The sequence below is a fragment of the Brassica napus genome, chromosome C3, assembly GCF_020379485.1.
Source record: "Brassica napus cultivar Da-Ae chromosome C3, Da-Ae, whole genome shotgun sequence".
Lineage (NCBI taxonomy): Eukaryota > Viridiplantae > Streptophyta > Magnoliopsida > Brassicales > Brassicaceae > Brassica > Brassica napus.
In genome coordinates this window covers 42,136,218-42,156,861 of record NC_063446.1, presented here as the reverse complement: position 1 = coordinate 42,156,861, position 20,644 = coordinate 42,136,218, and the positions used below count along the sequence as shown (strand labels likewise).

Genomic DNA, 20,644 nt, shown 5'->3' with positions numbered 1-20,644 from the left:
AAATATTAAACATTATGTATTTTTTAATTTTTGAAAAATATTAAACATTATGTTAACTTAATACAGTATTTATATTTTTGTAAATTTACCTTATTTGATATTGATTTATATTTTTGTTTGAAATAAACATTTTTTTTTGTAATATTAACATTTTTAAAAATAGTAAACTTAAATAATGATTTGTCGTACTATGATTGGTCGTTTAAATCCTATGTGGACTCCTTCAATCGCTTAGAGCCTAGAGATTTGATTTTGCAATTAATATACAAAACTTTATTAGTTAAAATGCAAACATTCAACTGTGGAAAAAATATTAGACTTTGTAAATGCTAATAAAAATCCAAATGACGATGGTTACGACTCAGGACATAACTGTACTAAATCCAGCACTCTTGTTCACTCTCTCATCTCTTTCCATCACTGCCCTAACTTTAACCACGTCCTCCCATCTCTCAGCATTTGCATACATCTCCAGCATCACTTTATACACTCCTCCATCCTCTGGACTCAATTTCTTAACTCTCTCTGCAGCTTTCTCTGCTACCTCTATGTTCCCGTGGATTCTACATCCTCCCAACAGACCGCTCCACGCCAAGAATTTCTCTCTGTTCCCTCCATCTTTAGGCATTCTCTCAATCATCTCCGCTGCTTCTTCAATCAACCCTGCTCTTCCCAGCAAATCCGCCATACACCCGTAATGTTTCATCTCTTTATCGACATCATACAGAGACCCCATTTGGTCGAAAAGCTTCTTGGCTTCATCAACTAGACCAGCATGGCTACAACCCACTAAAACGCTTATGAAACTAACTCCATCAGGTTTGATACCAGAGCTAACCATCGTATGGAAGTAATCAACAGTTAGCTCGCCGTAACCGTGCATGGCAAGACCAGTGATCATTGCATTCCATGTGAACAAAGTTTTGTCTGAACATAAACTAAAGATCTCCATCGCTGTCTCGATGAAACCACACTTCGCATAGAAATCCACCAATCCAGTAGCTAAAAACGAATCTACGAAAAGTCTGTTCCTTTTCACATAATCATGTATAGCTTTTCCTTTCTCCAAATCTCCCGACTGTGCACAGGCCGAAAGAGTTGAGACAATCGCAACGTTATCAGGTTTGAAGCCAGAAGCAATCATTTCGTCGAAGAAGCTGATAGCTTCTCTACAACAGTTCATCTGCGCATACCCAGCAATGAGACTGTTCCACGACACCAAATCACGAAAAGGCATTGAATCGAACAACTCTCGTGCACGAAAAACCTCACGTGCCTTCACTAACCCATCAATCAACACGTTGAACGTGACAACATCTCTTTGAGGATTTTCGTCGAACAGCTGCAAGGCTCTATCAACCGAAGCAGAGTAAGCACGTAACAGAGTGTTCGAAGTGAACAAATCAGACAACAACCCGAATCTCAAAGCTTGACAATGCAGGGCTTCGACCAAGGTAAAGCTAACGTTCTTCTTCGCACAAGCCTTGAATACGAAAGGGAAAGTGTGGAAGTCGGGAGGAACGGAACGACATCGCATTTGGACGAAGAAACCGTGGGGAGGCAGAGACGGCGCGTGAAGGGAATAGACTCTAATGATCGTGTTGAAGCAAAACGTAGATGGGTTTGTAATGAAACTGAACACCGCAGCTGCATAACTCGCGACGACAGAAGTGGATAAAGGATGTGTCGCTGTCGGAGACGGTGTTACAGAGGTGATAGCGAAGAGGATATTGGTGAGAACAGAGTTCTGATTCGGACCGTTGGAGATCCGACCGGAAGTGATGAACTGTGCATGAAACTGATGCACATGTCTTAGGGTTTTACACAGCTTCTGTATTGACATTTTGACTTGGAAAATGATGCAAAGCTTTCTTTTTTTCTTTTAAAGGAAAAGTACTCTTAAGAAGGAATCAACCAGATCTCTTGTTCACATTTTCTACAATCGGAAGCTAAAGTCTTTTTTCTCCATCATCGAATCAAATGAGCTTATCACTATATCTCTTTAATCAAGGGCTAGATTTTTCTTCATAGCTTCGTAAACAAGGTAGGAGATGCTTGCGGAAGGGATGACTTTGAAAAGATTGGGGAAGATTCCTCTGTAAAAGCCTCTTACACCTTCCCCTTTTAGCGTCTTCAGAAACTCTTGCCTCATGCTCGTCTTTGCGCTATCAGCTTGCATTCTGATTAATAATAGTTTTACTAAACTCAGTTCAGATATTTAAAAAAGAAAAAAGGAGAAAAATGATTAGGTTTTGATAGTTTAACCTTGTTCGTACGACTTGCAACGGGTAAACACACGATGCTCCAAGAGCTCCTGATGTCATTCCACATCCTAGTTGCACGAGAGGACCCGGCTCTGCACAATACAAAGTCTTTAGTAGCATCAGTGTGAAAGATCACGTAAAAAGGATTTTGATTAGTAAAATCTAACCGTCATGATGAATGTATGTCCTTGAAAAGTCTTTGAGAGTTTCGTAAGCAGCAAGGTCAATCCCAGCGTAAGGTATAATGCCAAGAAGAGAAGGATAAAGACCCTTGTAAAACGCTCGAGGTCCTTCTTGCATCCAAATCTCCTTGGTTAGTTTCAACAGATTCGGTGTCTTCCCAAGCTCACTCACACAAGTCTGTAACCTAGTCTTCACTAGATCCATAGGGTAAATAGCGGTTTGAGCCACTGCGCCAGCCAACCCACCAGCCAAAAGCCTCCCCTTTGTGCCAATCTCACCATCTCCTCCACCGATTATGGGCTTCAGCATCTCGTAAGCAGCAAACTTGATGGCGCTCTCAGGAGCAACTTTCGTCACATTCAGCCCGTTGCCTCTGAAGAAACCCAACAGCTTGTCTTCCCTCCATATTTTCTTGATGGTCGGGACAACTCCTGATTTTGTTCTCTGGACTTGCAAAACAACTTTAAGACGGTCTAGAGGCGCGGTTGCGGTTCTAGAAACAGCTCCGGCAAGTCCTCCGGCGAGGAGTAGTTTGCTTCTTTGAGCGTGTTTGCTTATACCGTCGGGTATGACAGGCTGCTCCCCAATGTCTATTAAGCAAACTCTTTCCCAGTGATGATAAATATTCTCAACAGTGGCTTCATGGGGGTGCAGCAAAAGAAAGTCCCTCCACTCTTGGAAAGTTATAGTTCCGTTCTTGTCCTTGTCAACATGCTCCATAAACGAAGCCAGTTCCTTATCTTCAATTTCAATGCCTACAAAAGCCATAAGAAGGGCACTATGAATCTTATAGGGAGACTAATTAAGGCATCAAAGTTTCCTCTTTTAGCAAAATACACATCACAAAGCCATAAGAGATTCCTCTTTTAGATTATTGGAAAGCAAACAGTGGCAGTAATGGAACAGTGTGGGAATGAGAATCAGAATACCAGACTTAACAAGAGCCTGGGAGAGCTCCTCGGGACAAATGTCGTCGTTGCGTTCGACATCAATGGCCTTGAAAATAATGTAAAGCTCAAGCTCCTTAGCGTCCATGTAGCGACGAAACTCCTCGTAGTCAACGCGCCCATCTCGATTCGAGTCGCAGACTCTAAGCAAATCTCTAGCGTACTTGTACTTTGGAGGAATACGAAGCGAAGTCAGGCCTTTCTCGATGTGGGTGTCGTCTAAGAACCCTAACTTGGAACTGTCGAAGAATTCGAACAGTCTTCGAATCCTGAGGTCTCTCTCTTCCTTGGTCTCGTGTAATGCCACCAGCACGTCTTCCATCGTCGTGGCTCCGGGTTTCTTAGACGGAGTTTGGTTGAGTTTTCCGGTCTCCATTGCTGAGTAACGATCAATCAAGATACCCAGATGAAAAAGTCGGAGGCTTTAGAGCTCCAACGTTCCTGGAAGAAGTGTAGTCCCGTAAGAATTCAAAAAAAAAGGATACTCATTTGAAGCGAAAACGATGATAAGATTTGAAGAACATGTTGGAGAAGTGAAAACACCGATCTGATTTTCAATCTTGTTTGTCTCTTTGTGGAAGGAAACAGCAAAATATCTACCACCACAACTGCTTCATTATTTTCCGTGTGGACCACTTCCAATACTTCCACGTTCACACAAAACACTCCAGTCAAATTGAAGCCGGTCTAATTTGGTTTTAAATCACAGCAATGATTCAATTGAAGCCGGTTTAACTGGGTTGATACGTCGGAAGGAAAGTTCCTAAAATCATTTGTAGTTACTCTTGTTAAAATCGTAGTGTCGAGGTTGACAATCGTATAATATTAGGTGGTTATAATGTTTTGCTAGAAACCGTTTATAATCTATGAATTTAGAATTCATTACTAATATTATATGATCTTACAGGGTCACACACCTAAGCAAATTGGATCAATGATAGTTGGTTTTAGTTTAGATTAAAATCAGTGTTGGATTTATGAATAATCATATGATATATGGAATCTTATAAGTGCACATTTATATAAATATATATGTAATGGGTTACGATGGGAGGAAACTAATTAATTAGCCCAGCCCAATTATTAGACCGTATTGTAGGTCAACGTCTCCCTCCCATATATATATATATATATATGCATGTTATAAGATGAAGTTAATTAATTAACTTTCCAACCGCTTTTCATTCATAAACCCTAGTACCAACGAATAGTTCATTGGAATTTTGAGATTTGATCTCAACGGTACTAGCATCCCGTATCGATCCAGTTTATGTGTGTGTGGATACCGGTAGAGGCACGACGTTTGGAGTGCTAAAAATCTCGACTTGGTTTATTCATCCTTTCGCTGCAGAATAACCAGGTATATTCGAAACTCTAATATCTAAGTTTATTTCAGTATTGACATGAGATTCTAGGCATATAAATTCATAAGTTGATTTATAAATAGTTATAAACCGGTATGAATTCCAACAGTGGTATCAGAGCATACTTGCATAATACTGAAAATAATTTGAGATAACTTCAATGTGTTTATAGAGATATACATGTCCGTTGTTAATTAGTTTGTTTATGAACAAAAGAAATTGTGTTTGATCGGATATATCTAGCTAATTCAATTAACCAGTTTCAAGTGATTTAAGAATATCTAGAAATACGCGTTGTCATGTGATGATTATGTATGTTGTTTACACATGGTTTATGCATGCATATAATTTAAAGAAAGCACTCTTGTTATTGTAATACTTGTTAACTTTATTTTAGATAAAATAATATGTATCATGGAATCATGTGATTGTGTGATCGTCACCGAGAATTGGTTTCTGAAACCCGATTATTCAAACAACATGCGCACGTCAAAGAAATTGTTTCTGTATAATTGATTTCAGAAGTCAACGTGTATTATTGTAACCTAGTTGGTCAGATTCTGTGTAACCTTTTAAACCGGTTAAACAATTTTTCTGGTTTATTTGGTTAGCTTGACCAATTTGATTCGATCGTTTCTGTCCCTATGATTTAGAATTCTAATTTGATTAGATTCTAAAATTAATATAATTATTCATAATCCAATTAAAGTACATATAATATATGTATTAGTTATATTTATCTTTTATATTAGATATAAAATTTTAAATATAAAGTTAAATTGGATAAAATTAATTTCTCAATCAATTTCAAGTATTTTTGATGTCTATCCAATTTTATCAACCATCAAGGCTCGTTTCATTGTAAGATGGACTTGCCAAAGCAAGGTGTTTGCAATTACATGAGTGAGGTGGATGGTAACGGTTACCATGTGAAACAAGATTGGTTTACTTGACTAGACTATCAAAACGATTTTGGGCTTAGAGACATAGGTTGGATAAGACATAAGATGTCGTCTGACAACCAAGAATTATATTGGATATAATTAGCAAAGTGTTGCTTACCTAAATAGCTTTATATTCGGGCGATGAGCCAAAGCTCACTCGGATTTTAGTGAAATATGGATCTTGGATAATTATATTCATTTGAAGAAAATGTTTTGAATATAATAAGAGTTTTCTTAATTGTTGAGATTTCTCTAATTCCTGAACATCATATTAATATTCGTTATTCTTCTATTCCAGCAATGTTAACTCCCCACAAACCATTTTCATTCCAATATGCCCTTAAGAAGGACAAATTGAATGGATCAAATTTCCTCCAATGGTATCGAAATCCGAGAATTGTTCTCAAACAAGAGTTTAAACCCTACTTGGAAGATCTGAAAAAGAAAAAGACTTTTGAAACATCGTCTAGTGGTATTTATGTTATAGAAGTAAATGTTACTACTTCTGGTTCTACTTCATGGGTATTGGATACCGGCTGTGGTGCTCATATTTGTACGAATATGAATGGCCTAAGCAACAGTAGAATTTTGGAGAAAGGTCAAGTGGACCTACGAGTGGGAAATGAAGCAAGAGTTGTTGCATTAACCGTGGAAACATTTCACTTGTCTTTACCTTCAGGCTTGGTTTTAGAACTTAAGAGTTGCTACTATGTACCTTCTATAAGTAGGAATATTATTTTCATTCCTTGTTTGGATTTGGAAGGGTTTCAGTTTTCGATCAAAAACAAGTGTGTTCCTTTGATCGTAATGATATCTTTTATGGTAGCGGTCCATTAGAGAATGGACTTTATATTCTAGACCAAAGTGTGCATGTCTATAATATCAGTACCAAAAGATTCAAGTCTAACGACACGAATCAGACTTTTCTTTGGCATTGTCGTTTGGACCACATAAATGAGAAACGCATTCAAAAGCTTCATAGTGATGGACTTTTGAGCTCATTTGATTATGAATCATATGAAAATTGTAAATCTTGTTTATTGGGTAAAATGGCTAAGGTTCCTTTTACTGGACACGGTGAAAGAGCCAAAGACTTGTTGGAACTTATACATACTGATGTATGTGGACCAATGAGTATACATGCTAGAGGAAACTATCAGTACTTCATTACATTTACTAACGACTTCAGTAGATATGGTTATGTTTATCTAATGAAACATAAGTCTGAATACTTTGAAAAGTTCAAAGAATTTCAGAATGAAGTACAAAATCAGATTGACAAGAAAATAAAAGCTCTTCGATCTGATCGAGGTAGAAAATATTTGAGTCAAACGTTTAATGATCATCTGAGATAATGTGGAATTGTTTCACAACTCACTCCTCCAGGAACACCACAATGGAATGGTGTGTCCGAAAGGAGAAATCAAACTTTATTAGATATGGTTCGATCTATGATGAGTCATGCAGATCTTCCACCATCCTTTTGGGGATACGCTCTAGAATAGATGTCCATCAAAATCAGCTGAAAAGACTCCATATGAGATGTGGGCTGGAAAGGTTCCAAATTTGTCTTTTCTGAAAATTTGGGGTTCTGATGCTTATGTCAAACGTATGTTTACAGATAAGCTTGGACCAAAATCTGATAAATGCTTTTTTGTTGGTTATCCCAAAGAAGCCAAAGGTTATTACTTTTACAACCCCACCAAGAACAAAGTGTTTGTTGCTCATAGTGGTGTTTTTCTTGAGAGAGAATTTCTTTCTAAGAAGAACAGTGGGAGTAAAGTACAACTCGAAGAAGTTCGAGAAACATAGGAGATGGTTTCATCATCTTAGGAAGATGATCAATTAGATTTACGAAGAGTCGTAGAATCTACACTTGTGAAACCTGAAGTGCGTAGGTCCGAAAGAACACGTCACGAATCTGGTAGATATAAGGTTTGGGTGACGGATCATCATGATCTATTGATAATAGAGAGTGATGAACCTACGTCCTTTGAGGAAGCTATGATCGGCCCTGACTCCAATATATTGCTTGAAGCAAGCATTTCAGAGTTGGAATCTTCGTTTTAATGAGGCAATCAAAGAGTTTGATTTCATTAGAGATAAAGAAGAACCTTGCGTTTACAAGAAGACTAGTGGGAGCACAATTTTCCTTGGTGTTGTATGTAGATGACATACTTTGAGGTTGTTTCCTAATGAAAGACATGGAAAAAGCTACATATATCCTTGGAATAAGAATCTATAGAGATAGATTAAATAAGACTATTGGATTATGTCAAGATACTTATATCGATAAGGTCTTACATAGATTCAAGATGCATGATTCCAAGAAAAGTTTTTTGCCAATGCCTCACGGCATAACTCTTAGCAAGACTCAGTGTCCTTCGACACATGATGAGCGAGAGCGCATGAGTAAAATCTCATATGCTTCTGCTAAAGGATCTATCATGTATGCCATGATATGTACTCGTCCAGATGTTGTATATGCTTTGAGCATGATGAGTCGATACCAATCTGATCCAGGTGAAAGTCACTGGACAACAGTCAAGAATATTCTCAAGTATTTGAGAAATACTAAGGATAAATTGTTGGTCTATGGAGGAATTTATGAGCTGGTTGTAAGTGGTTACAGCGATGCCAATTTTTCAAAATGACAAAAGTGATTTTCTATCACGAGTTGGTTTCATCTTTTGTCTTAATGGAGAGTGGTGGGTTGGAAGAGTTCCAAGCAAAGCACCATAGTATAGTCTCAATGGATGCAAATGTTGTTGATCCATTGACCAAGCCTCTTCCATGGCCTAAGTATGAGAGTCATACTACAGCCATGGGTATTAAGTATCTTAAGATGTGATCTTGATTTTAGTGGGAGGCTTTATGTTTATGATATGATGTTCATATTGACATACATTTGATTATGTATTCAAACAAATGAAATTGTTTCAGATTTATTTGATTATTGGATAATTAAATAAATGTCCCAAAATAATTTATATCATTCTTATAGGTCATCAAGTATGTGACTTGATCATGAAACTCTATAAGTGACAGATGCTATAAATTATTGAGGTCTCTGGTCAAGGTTGTTAACGTGGGATATTAATAACCATGAATGGCTAGTATGTGAGGTGATTGATGACTAAGTTTCATGTAGTCATTCAATATGTGGTATTGAAGTCAATCACATGGATATGTGTTAGAGAACACATGATCGGACTGACCCGCTATGAGAACTCTACAAGATTGTTATATGAGTGTCATAAGAGTTTCTCATTACGACTATAGAGTATAGTCCTTAGACCTGAGTTCGTCATGATTCTTTATTTATGGATTAGTTCACTTTGACCTTGTCAAACGTCAGCCGTAACTGGTGATTATAAAGACATTGATTAGGTGTTCTATGAAGTTTGTAAAGAGCAAGGATGGAACAAGATGGGATTTGTCCCTCCCATATAACGGGAGATAAATATCTCTGGGCTTATCGAAGATTTGATACTGAGAAATGCATGGTCATGCTCAAACGAGGTGAATGTCAGTCGTTTGTTTGATCAGTATAAATCGGAGTTCGATAAACGTGAACTAGCTTAATAAGGATGACACTAGCTCTTGCCTTATGCTGAGATCGAGATATAGAGACAAAGGGATTATGAGAATAGATGATTCTAGTACAAGTGGGAGATTGTTGGGAATGTCCTAAAATTATTTGTACTTACTCTTGTTAAAGTCGTAGTGTCGAGGTTGACAATCGTATAATATTAGGTGGTTATAATGTTTTGCTAGAAACCGCTTATAATCTATGAATTTAGAATTCATTACTAATATTATATGATCCTACAGGGTCACACACCTAAGCAAATTGGATCAATGATAGTTGGTTTTAATTTAGATTAAAATCAGTGTTGGATTTATGAATAATAATATGATATATGGAATCTTATAAGTGCACATTTATATATATATACGTAATGGGTTACGATAGGAGGAAACTAATTAATTGCCCCAGCCCAATTATTAGACCGTATTGTAGGTCAACGTCTCCCTCCCATATATACATATGCATGTTATAAGATGAAGTTAATTAATTAACTTTCCAGCCGCTTTTCATTCATAAACCCTAGTACCAACGAATAGTTCATTGGACTTTTGAGATTTGATCTCAACGGCACTAGCATTCCGTATTGATCCAGTTTATGTGCGTGTAGATACTGGTAGAGGCACGACGTTTGGAGTGATAGAAATCTCGACTTGGTTTATTCATCATTCCGCTGCAGAATAACCAGGTATATTCGAAACTCTAATATCTAAGTTTATTTCAGTATTGACATGAGATTCTAGGCAAATAAATTCATAGGTTAATTTATAAATAGTTATAAACCGGTACGAATTCCAACATGATACAGAACAACGACTCGTTGACCCTTAGATTGTACTTTTGTTTTCTATAATGGTAATTCTTGGATTTTAGCGTGGCCTTCGTTCTTTGTAGTGACACACCACGAATTTGAATGTGGAGTAATTCATAATGCAAGTAATGAATATCGAAAAGAGTTGCTATAACAGAAAATTTTGTACACGTAAGTAGCATTACCAAAATATAGCGGAAACGGACAACGTTTTCTTTTATTTTGATTCTTTGGTATATAAGAAAAAAGCAGACCACGTATAAAAATCCACTGTTGTAGTCAACATAGTTTTACTCTTTAGGTGCTAAGTGATTGGTAACCATCTTCCCGGTTCTGTCTCCGGTATACCACAGCGGCTATTAGAACCACAACCGCCACCACCACCGTCGCTGCAAGAAAGCTTAAAAAGCTCACGTCTTTCCACTACAAGAAAACATCACCTTAACGAGGGCGGTTTTCCTCGTTATTTCGTCGTAAAAGAGACTTTACGACGAAATAGCGAGGAAGCGCGTTTGCTCGTTACTCGTCCGTCGTAACACATATTTCCTCGCTAATTCGTCGTAACTTAGCGAAGAATATATTTCGTCGTAAAGACGAAGTAGGGCGATTCGTCGTAAAGACCACGTCAATATTCCACGCAAAGACGTCGCTACAATTCCTCGTAAATACCTCGAAATGAGTTCCTCGTAACCTACACGTAAATACCTTGAAAGAGTTTCCTCGCAAAATACACGTAACAACCATGAAACGATTTCCTCGTAAAATACTCATAAACTTTTCCTCGTTATTTCCTCGCAAATGTTTCCTCGTAAAATAGTCGTTAATTGTTTCTCGTCATTTCCTCGTAAGGTTTCCACGTAAAGAGGTCGTACATTAGCTACGAATTTACTTCGTTTTTATTATTTTTACAGAATTTAAAAATATAATTAAAAAATAATTAAAATTATTTAATTTAATAATAAATTAAAATTTAAAATAAAAATAAATCAAAATGAAAATATTTTATATATAAATAAGTTTTGAATTTATATAATACAACAACCAAAAAAAAAACTAAGGGTCGTTCATCGCCCGGTAGAATTCATCACTCCTCCTCGTAACATCCGCCTCGTTATGTACGTCGGATGACTCGCCTTGAATGGGATGTTGTTGTCGCATGTTCCTCAACATGGACTCCCATTCCGGATTTGTGGCCGCAATAACGTCCAAGAAACCCTCGACTCCACCCATACGAGATTTTGTCGCGGTCAACTCGTTACGCAGCTGAGCGGACTCTCTACGCAGCTCAGTGACTTCATCATCCCGTCGCTGACCATAAGACGATGTCGCTCTCGGAACATCGTTGACGGAACCAATACCCAACGTCCGTCCCTTTTTTTTAGGGACAACCTTAAAAACAAAAAATAAATATTGTAAGTAAAAATTTAAAGTTAAATTAAATGAATAATAAAAAAATATTTTTTTGAAAATTTACCTCCTCGTAAATCTTATCCACGTCAAGTGTGGATAAGGTGACGGGTAATCCGTCGGTAGACTGCTGGGTCAGCTGAGTCTGGCGGTCTTCAACCCGAGCAACTACGTCGTTGTAGATTTGCTCGGACTTGCCATCTACAAATACGCCCGCCTTGTTCTTGTGGGTCCTCTCGTAAAGTTCCATAAGAGAAGGGAGATGTCCCGTCTCTTTGGCCTAAAAAACAGTTTAGAAAGTTAGAATAAATTAATATATATATTAAAAAAATTATTTAATAAAATATTTAATTACCATTTCCAAACGGACACCGGCGTGGGGTTTTTGGCCCGTAGTGTGAAGCATCGGCCCGTTCCCGTGCTCATCGACCGTGTTACGGGAGTTAGAGCAAGCATGGGCGATTCTAATGGAATCAGGAAGGCGCCAATAACGGATGAGGCCATCCCACACATCCGTGGTGAGCTCAGCGGGTTTGCCACGCTCATACCCCTTCACGATCCAGTCACCCTTCCAGTTGGAGACCGTGTCCAACAAGCGAACTTTCGCCTTCGCGTTAAACTTCTTCCTCACCCTCTCAGTGATCCCCAAGGCCCAAGTATATTTTTGCTGTTGGAAAAATAAATTAACAATTAGTTTTTTAGAAAGTATATATATAAATCATGAAAAAATTAAAGTATATATAATTAATTAATAGAAACTTACAGCGTAAATTTTGAACCACGTCTTTCTGACGTAGTGAGGCGTCTTACTCCAGTTTGGATGTGGCATGGAGAAGTAACCCTTGATCGTGTCGGTTACGTCCGATGCAAGACATCCGTCAACCCCCCACCTGGAAAATACAAATTTAAAATATAAATTATTTTTTAATGTTATAAAAGAAATTTAAACGAATTAAAAAAAAATTAATGCAACATACCACAAAGTTCCGTCCGGTCGGTCTGGGTCGATGACTGGTAAACCTTCTCTGCCTGGCAGACTGAGAATGTCCTCTACAGTGTACTGCGAGTAAGGAGCACTCGGAGGCACCATCAAATCAGGATGAATATCGGCGGCCATCGGAGGTGCCATCGGAGGAGGCACAGGAGGAGGCATCGGAGGAGGCACATGAGGAGCCGATGGTGCAGTAGAAGAAGTAGACCCAGAGACTCTCTGAGTGTACTGAGTCTCGGGGACAGTCTCCTGGCCCGAAGAACTGGGAGCGGAAGAAGAGGCCGGGTCTAAACGACTACCCGGCTCACCGAAGATCTCTCTGTAATGGGCAGTAAGTCTTCCTTTTCGAACCTGGAAAAAAATGAAATTTTTAAAATTAACATCAACAATATATTTCCCAACATTATCCACATAATCAACACTAAACAACATAAAATCCGCAAACCTATCTAAATTCCCTATACTAACCACCTAATCTATCATAAACTAACCAAATTAGAGAGGAATCAGAGAGGCTAACCATTGCTACGAAATGGAGAGGAAGTAGAGAGGAAGTAGAGAGGAAAGAAAGAGTGAGCGCTCGGGTGTATATATAAGATTACATATCGTCGCAAATTGCTCGTAAGTTTACGACGAAATAGCGAGCAGTTACAAAGGCCCGTCTTTTTTTTACGAGGAAATTGCGAGGAATCACAAAGGCCCGTGTTTTTTTATACGAGGTATTACATTTACCTTACGAGGAATTAACGAGGCTTGCTTTCCTATAAATATACCCACAACTCTCACTCTCAAACCACACACAAACTCCCAAATCACACCTTATCTCAAATCACAATCCTCAAAAAAATCATATTCAAATTATAAATATTTGAAAAAAATAGGAAAAGGAGAAGATATTAGAATTCATGTGGGCGAGACTTACGTATTATAATTGCTGGAAGTCTTGCCACATGTTAATCTGGTATTTCTCTCCTTTTCCTTTTTTTTTCAAGTTTGTACACTACGAGATATTTACGACGATTTGTACTTACGTGGAATTAACGGGTTTATGTATAAATCCGTTTACGTGGTCTTTACGACGATTTCTGCTTACGTGGAATTAACGAGTGTTTTGTTTAAATCATTTTACGTGGTAGTTACGACGATTTCATACTACGAGGACTTTACGACGATTTGTGCTTACGTGGAATTAACGAGTGCTATGTTTAAATCCCTAGAATCCGAAACCCGAAACCCGAAACCCGAAACTCAAACCCGAAACCCCATACCCGAAACCCCAAACCCCAACCCCCAAACCCGAAACCCGAAACCCAAACCCCCATCTTTAATTTTCTACTTCATATATTCCAAACCCCATATTTAATTTTAAGTTTCGTCGTTATTTTTAACGAGTGTTATGGTTAAATCCCTAGAACCCGAAACCCGAAACCCGAAACCCGAAATCCAAAACCCGAAACCCCAAACCCCGAACACCTAAACCCGAAACCCCAAACCCGAAACCAAAAACCCGAAACCCGAAACCCGAAATCCAAAACCCGGAACCCCAAAACCCGAAACCCCAAACCCGAAACCCGAAACCCGAAACCCCAAACCCCATATTCCTTATTTTCTACTTCATATATTCCAAACCCCATATTTATTTTTAGGTTTCGTCGTTATTTCCTCGTTGTATTACGTTATATTTACGACGATTTCATCCTACGTGGTTTTTACGACGAATTCATCCTACGTGGTATTTACGACGATTTAGTCCTACGTGGAATTAACGAGTCCTTCTTCGTTATTTACTCGTTGGAATACGAGGACTTTACGACGATTTAAGCTTACGTGAAATTAACGAGTGTTATATTTAAATCCCTAGAATCCAAAACCCGAAACCCGAAACCCCAAACCCCATATTCCTTATTTTCTACTTCATATATTTCAAACCCCATCTTTATTTCCATTCCAAACCACAATTCCCACATTTGCTTATTCATAAAACAAACTCCCACATTACCTTATTCATAAAACAAACCCCACATTATCTTATTCATAAAACAAACTCCCTCATCTTATTCATAAAACAAATACATCAATCGGATACATCGACATTCTCGTCATCACTAGAAACATCATCATTTTCATTAAACTCGTCTTCAACAGCTTCGTCTGTGGCATCATCGGTAAGATCTTCGTACTCGTGATTATGCGGATCAATGAGAAGGATATCATCAATTTCTTGTTCAGGTTCCTCAACTTCATTTATCTGTTCTTCTTGCAATGGTGGTTCTTCTCCACTGATGATTCGTCCTCGAGGTGTAACTTTGATTACTGCTAACCAATTTATACCTGAATCTCTCATCCGAGGGTATGGAAGGAAGCTAACTTGGTCTGCTTGTGAAGCTAAGATGAAAGGCTCGAATTTGTTGTACCTTCGTCCACCGTTGACATCAACTACACCGAATTTGTTAGACCGAACACCTCTGTTGACGACGGGGTCGAACCATTCACATTTGAAGAGGACGCATTTCAGCTTCAGTATCCCTGGAAATTCGACTTCAATAATCTCCGTCAAGATCCCGTAGAAATCTGTTTCCCCTTTCACACATATTCCATAGTTACTGGTCGCCCGTTGTCTACCATAGTCATATGTATGAAAAGTATAGCCTCGTGTGAAATACATCTGTGATGTGGTGACCTTTACAAGTGGAGATTGAATTACTTCGTGTAACCACTTAGGATAATCTGCATCGTCGTCGTCATAATCAACCTGCAAAAATAAAGAGAATGTTAATGAAATACAGATAATGTATGAAATTTTTTTTAGTTAATACCTGATTCCGCAACCACTTAATGAAGTGTTGATCTTTCCTTTTGTCTACGTCACTTGTGGATATACCAGGAAAATTTTCTTCGACTTGACAAACAAATAGGCTGTAAAATCACATTTTATAGGAATGAATCTCTCGCAATTATACAATTAATTATACTTATATGTGTTTCGAAGTGTCAATATATGTTACCTTTCAAAATAACGAATCAATGGATCTTCGCAATTGAGTAGAATATAGGTGTGTGCACTATGAGCGTCTTGTTCACTCGACCACCAAACCTCTTTAGACTTCCCACCGAGTCGCCCAATCTGGCTAAAGATGTCTGGAACACCAGCAACTGCATATGTTGGCGCAACACCACCATCATCATATCTTCTTGGAGCTCTTCTCCGTGTACGTACTTTTGACGCAAAGTAGTACGATGTGAAGTGAGAAACTTCTTCCGTCAAACTTCCAGCAATTATAGAACCTTCAACTTTGGCGAGGTTCTTTGCTTTTCCCTTCAAATATTTCATGGCTCGCTCATACTGATACATCCATCCGTAATGTACAGGTCCACGAAGCAATGCCTCATATGGGAGGTGGACAGCTAGATGCTCCATGACGTCAAAAAATCCGGGAGGAAATATCTTCTCCAAGTTGCACAATAAGATGGGAATGTTCTCCTGAAGCTGTTCCACAACTTCTTCTTTAAGAGTGCGTGTGCTCAGATCCCTGAAAAATGCTCCAATGCCTTTTATATTCAAAAAAAATTAAACACATTGTTAGTCATATATTATTTTGTAAATTATTGTGATATAATACACTACGTACCTGCAAGTGCTTCATGTACGTTTGTTGGAAGTAGCTCCGCAAATGCAAAGGGCAGTAGTCGTTGCATAAATACATGACAATCATGACTCTTCATCCCGGAGAACTTTTGACCCTTTTCAACACATCTAGAGAGATTCGAAACATACCCATCGGGGAACTTCACTTCTGATGCCACCCAGTTGAACAACACCGACTTTTTTTCTGAAGATAATCTGAATATCGGAACGGGAACTTGTCCATTGCTTTTAATATGTAACTCGCTTCTTGAGCAAATATCCGGCAAGTCCAACCTCGATTTTATGTTGTCTTTTGTCTTCCCTGGGACATTCAATATTGTATTCATGATGTTCTCAAAGAAATTCTTCTCTATATGCATCACATCGAGGTTGTGGCGCAGAAGAAGATCCTTCCAATATGGCAACTCCCAAAATATACTCTTCTTGTGCCAGTTGTGATGAACACCGTAAGAATCTGGCATATTACGAGGGACATGCCAATTACCACCCCAACGAACTGTTTCGTTAGCTCCGTAGTAGTCGATTTGCGCTTCAATTTGTTCTCCAGTTAGATATGGAGGAGGAGTGTCTCTCACAACCCTTTTGTGCCTAAACAAATTCTTGTTTCTTCGGTAAGGATGGCCAATGGGAAGAAATCGACGGTGACAATCAAACCAACTTGTCTTCCTACCATTCTTCAGTTGAAACGCATCTGTCGTTCCATTACAATATGGACAAGCTAATCTCCCATGTGTAGTCCATCCAGACAACATCCCATAGGCAGGAAAATCACTTATGGTCCACAAAAGCATCGCTCGCATCGTAAAATTCGTCTTCGTTGAACAGTCATACGTCCTCACCCCTGTTGACCACAAATCCTTCAACTCTTTTATCAGTGGTTGTAGGAAAACATCCAGGGACCTTTTTGGATGGTTCGGACCAGGTATTAATATGGTCAAGAATAGTAACTCCCGTTGCATGCACATCTCCGGTGGCAGGTTGTATGGAGTAAGAAAGACTGGCCACAATGAATATTGTCTCCCTGACATTCCGAACGGACTAAATCCATCTGTGCATAATCCGAGATACACATTCCGGATATTGCTAGCGAAATCTGGATGTACTTTGTTGAAATGTTTCCAGGCTCTTGCATCTGATGGATGAGTCATCTCACCATCCGTCTGAGTATGCTCGGCATGCCATCTCATCTTTCCAGCAGTCTGCTCTGATTGATACAATCTTTTCAATCTGTCTGTAATTGGTAGGTACCACATCCTTTGGTACGGTACCCTATTACGTCCCCGTCCTTGCGGCTTGAATCGTGGCTTCTTGCAGAATCGACATTCTTCTAGCTTCTCATCATCTCCCCAATAGATCATGCAGTTGTCGATGCAAACATCTATCATCTCCGAAGGCAACCCAAGACTATAAACCAGTTTCTGAATCTCATAATAAGAATCAGCAGACACATTGTCTTCCGGCAAGTACTCTTTAAACAAGTCCGCCCATTCGTTCATGCAACTTTCAGGTAGATTGTGATCAGTTTTAATATTCATCATTCTAGCAGCTAACGACAATTTAGAGAGACCTTCTCTACAACCACTGTAAAGTGGTTGATTCGCCGCGTTTAACATTTCGTAAAACTTTTTTGCATCTATATTAGGTTCTTCATCTTCATCATGAGCTACGAATGCATCAGCTACCATATCATGAACCCTATCATAATCTACCATCTCCTCCTGATGGTAACTATGTTCATTATGCAAATGATGATCAACCGGTTCTTTTTCCTGAAAATTGCTATTACTACTACTAGCTTCATTCTGATCATAATTAAAACCTTCTCCATGTTGAAACCAGATATAGTAATTTGCCGTGAAACCTCTATTTATTAAATGCTTCCAAACATTTTCACGATTTGCCAGTTTCGAATTGTTGCATTTCCGACAAGGACAGAACATCTTACCACTTTCTTGGGCGAGCGGTGTTGAATCTGCTTGATGCATAAATGTCTCCAGACCCGCAAGGTATTCTTTCGTCACTCTCCCGTTAGCATCTCTATGCATATACATCCACTTCCGCAACTCGTAAATAGTCCCGGAGCCAGCCATTTTTTTTCTTTCACGTTTTTTGTTGTTGGTGTGTTTAAAATGATGTTCAAACATCCATATTTATAGGAAAATTCGAATCTGGTAGTTGTAATTTTGCTATGAATTTACGACAAAAATTAATTAGGTGGGCAAAAAAAACGTGTAACACCTATAAAGTTGGTGGATTCAAAAATTTCCTCGCTAAATACACGTAAACTATTACCTCGTAAATACCACGCAAAGTTTACGTCGTATTTACGAGGAAATAGTTTTTCCTCGTAAAATACTCGTAAAATTACATCCACTTTACGACGAAACAGTTTTGTCGTTACATTACGAGGAAATAACGATGACTTTAGTTTTTCACGTAAATTCGTTGTAAACTCGACGCAAATTTACGAGGATTGTTTTTCCTCGTTAATTTTCGTAGTTAAGCATGTGTTTTCTTGTAGTGTTCTCATGTGCCTGCACAGAAATGACAACACTAATAATGTAACCACATGGTAATATCTCCCTAAAACGTATATTAGATTGAAACCGGTATGGCCTAAACCGATATTTTGTACCGGCATTTTTACCTGGAAAAGTGCAGGCAAGGAGCTCTCCGGTTCAGGCAGCTGCTGAGCAACCAGGATGTAAAAGAGTCCCATAACTCCGGTATGACCAACGGCACTACTGTAATTGAACTCCAATGTCAGTGTCTCTCCAGAACTCACTTTCACCGGTTCAGGATAACAAGAAGACATTCCAACAATGTAACCAGCTTCCTTTCCAGGCTCGTCTCCATTTCCATATTTGGGCATCGAAGTGCAGATCCCCTCACCGTCCTGATCAATCCACAACACAAGAAAGCCTCAGTTTCAATCTATCAATTTGCCATTAGCTTAAAACAAAAATCAATCTTTTACTTTACCTCTCGATATAGAGCAGCACCGATACCACCCGCGTGCTCGTGAGCTGCACCGTAGACAATATACCCGTTAAATGGCATCATTAAGCTCTTCTTCTTAACGTCAACACATCCATCGCCATTGGTTTTGCATGCTTTCACCTCATATTCCAACTGAAAATAGAAAGCATAAGATCTTTTTCACGGACTTGTATAGAAAGAATGATCTTTTAAAGTAAAGATTTTACTGACATGGCAAAAATGTTCTTGGCTAACTCCTGTTGATCCTTCCGACCGTTCCCAAGAATCAGTAACATTGATGATATAAACCTTAGCAGGTACCACCGAGCTGTCCCAATCAACCCATCTCACTGTATACTTAAGATACAGAGATCTTGTTGTCTCCTCCACATTGTCAAACCCGTTTCTCACCAAACACTGAGTCTTATCATAGCAGCAGAGTAAACCACCTTTGTAATCCGGTTTGATAGCCCGACCGTACATATCAATAGTCACATTATAGAGATCACAACGACACTCCGTGCATCCTTATTTATCCACAACACCCCTCGTGTCAATCGCGTGAATGTCGAGAAGCCATTTGAACTCATACCCATCAGGCGTCTCCTCTGGATTATCGATTTCAATTGCGTAAGGATCAGGTACACGCGTGGAGGTTTTGCGGGTTTCTGATCCTAACCCAAAGAAATGTCTGGCATTGTTCCTGCACAACCCACCATTCTTAACGAGAATGTAATCGGGACTCGAACCAAGATGCCTGGAGAACCCGTGGTTCGTAGGCATGTCTCGCTGAGAAAGGTTGAACCCTTTGCATACGTAGTAAGGTTGGACTAGCCAGTGGTGAAGATACGTCTCGTGTAGAGGGATGGGCTTGCCGCCTTGGTCAACAACTTCAGCATCGAAACCTTTTATGCCGATGTGACCTCTAGGGAAATCGATGTCGAAGAGGTAAGGATTTGCGACTGATCCTGGATTCATCACTAGTTTTGGTGATAAGAAAGTTGCAGACTTTATCTAATTCTTCTCGGTCTTAAGAAAGCTGTGGCTTGGCGATATGGTTAACGCGACCAGAAGAAGAAGAAGAAGTAAGGTCGAGATCAGTGATCTCCCGCCACAACGAGCCATTGTATTCTCATGTTTCCATTATTATAAAAGTAATGGAAAATTCTATCTTTATTCATAACATAGAAGTTCCTTATATATTAGATTACACCGTCATAGATAAATGGAAAGATTACAAATCATAATCTCTTGGTTATGAGCCATTCACAATCTGGTTCATAACACTCCCTCTTGGATGCCATAACCATTTAGAGCTTGTAATGTGCTTTAATGTTGCCTCATTAAAACCTTACCATGAAAACCCAATTGAGACAAAACCATGGTGAAGGAAAAATAGTACAACACACATTACTCCCCCTGATTTGGACATTACGGAAGGTCCCTTGGACCTCTCCAATTTTCTGCAATCTGTGGGTGATGAAGATTTTGGGCAGAATATGCTTCGTCCTCGAACATG

The 20,644-nt window shown here is 38.9% G+C and overlaps 2 protein-coding genes and 1 pseudogene across 3 annotated transcripts; all 3 read right to left on the bottom strand.

Annotated features, from left to right (window-relative positions):
* Positions 1-194: 194 nt before the first annotated feature.
* LOC106421947 (pentatricopeptide repeat-containing protein At5g61800) lies at positions 195-1,843 on the bottom strand. The gene has a single exon (XM_013862776.3). The coding sequence runs from the start codon at positions 1,841-1,843 to the stop codon at positions 362-364; it is 1,482 nt and encodes a 493-aa protein (XP_013718230.1). The 3' UTR covers positions 195-361.
* Positions 1,844-1,857: 14 nt separating this feature from the next.
* On the bottom strand, positions 1,858-3,976 carry LOC106421948 (calcium-dependent mitochondrial ATP-magnesium/phosphate carrier protein 1). 2 transcript variants are annotated; one of them, XM_048751640.1, is made up of 4 exons: positions 3,377-3,976; positions 2,432-3,202; positions 2,266-2,372; positions 1,858-2,180 (listed from the first exon to the last, which is right to left on the bottom strand). In XM_048751640.1, exons 1-4 carry the CDS (start codon positions 3,768-3,770, stop codon positions 2,169-2,171), a joined length of 1,284 nt encoding a protein of 427 aa, XP_048607597.1. In that variant the 5' UTR covers positions 3,771-3,976; the 3' UTR covers positions 1,858-2,168. The 2 variants fall into 2 exon arrangements, with proteins under 2 accessions (XP_048607597.1, XP_013718234.2); XM_013862780.3 differs by having other exon boundaries at positions 2,266-2,356; positions 3,377-3,974.
* Positions 3,977-9,891: 5,915 nt separating this feature from the next.
* Positions 9,892-20,369, bottom strand: LOC106421910 (annotated as a pseudogene).
* Positions 20,370-20,644: the final 275 nt, after the last annotated feature.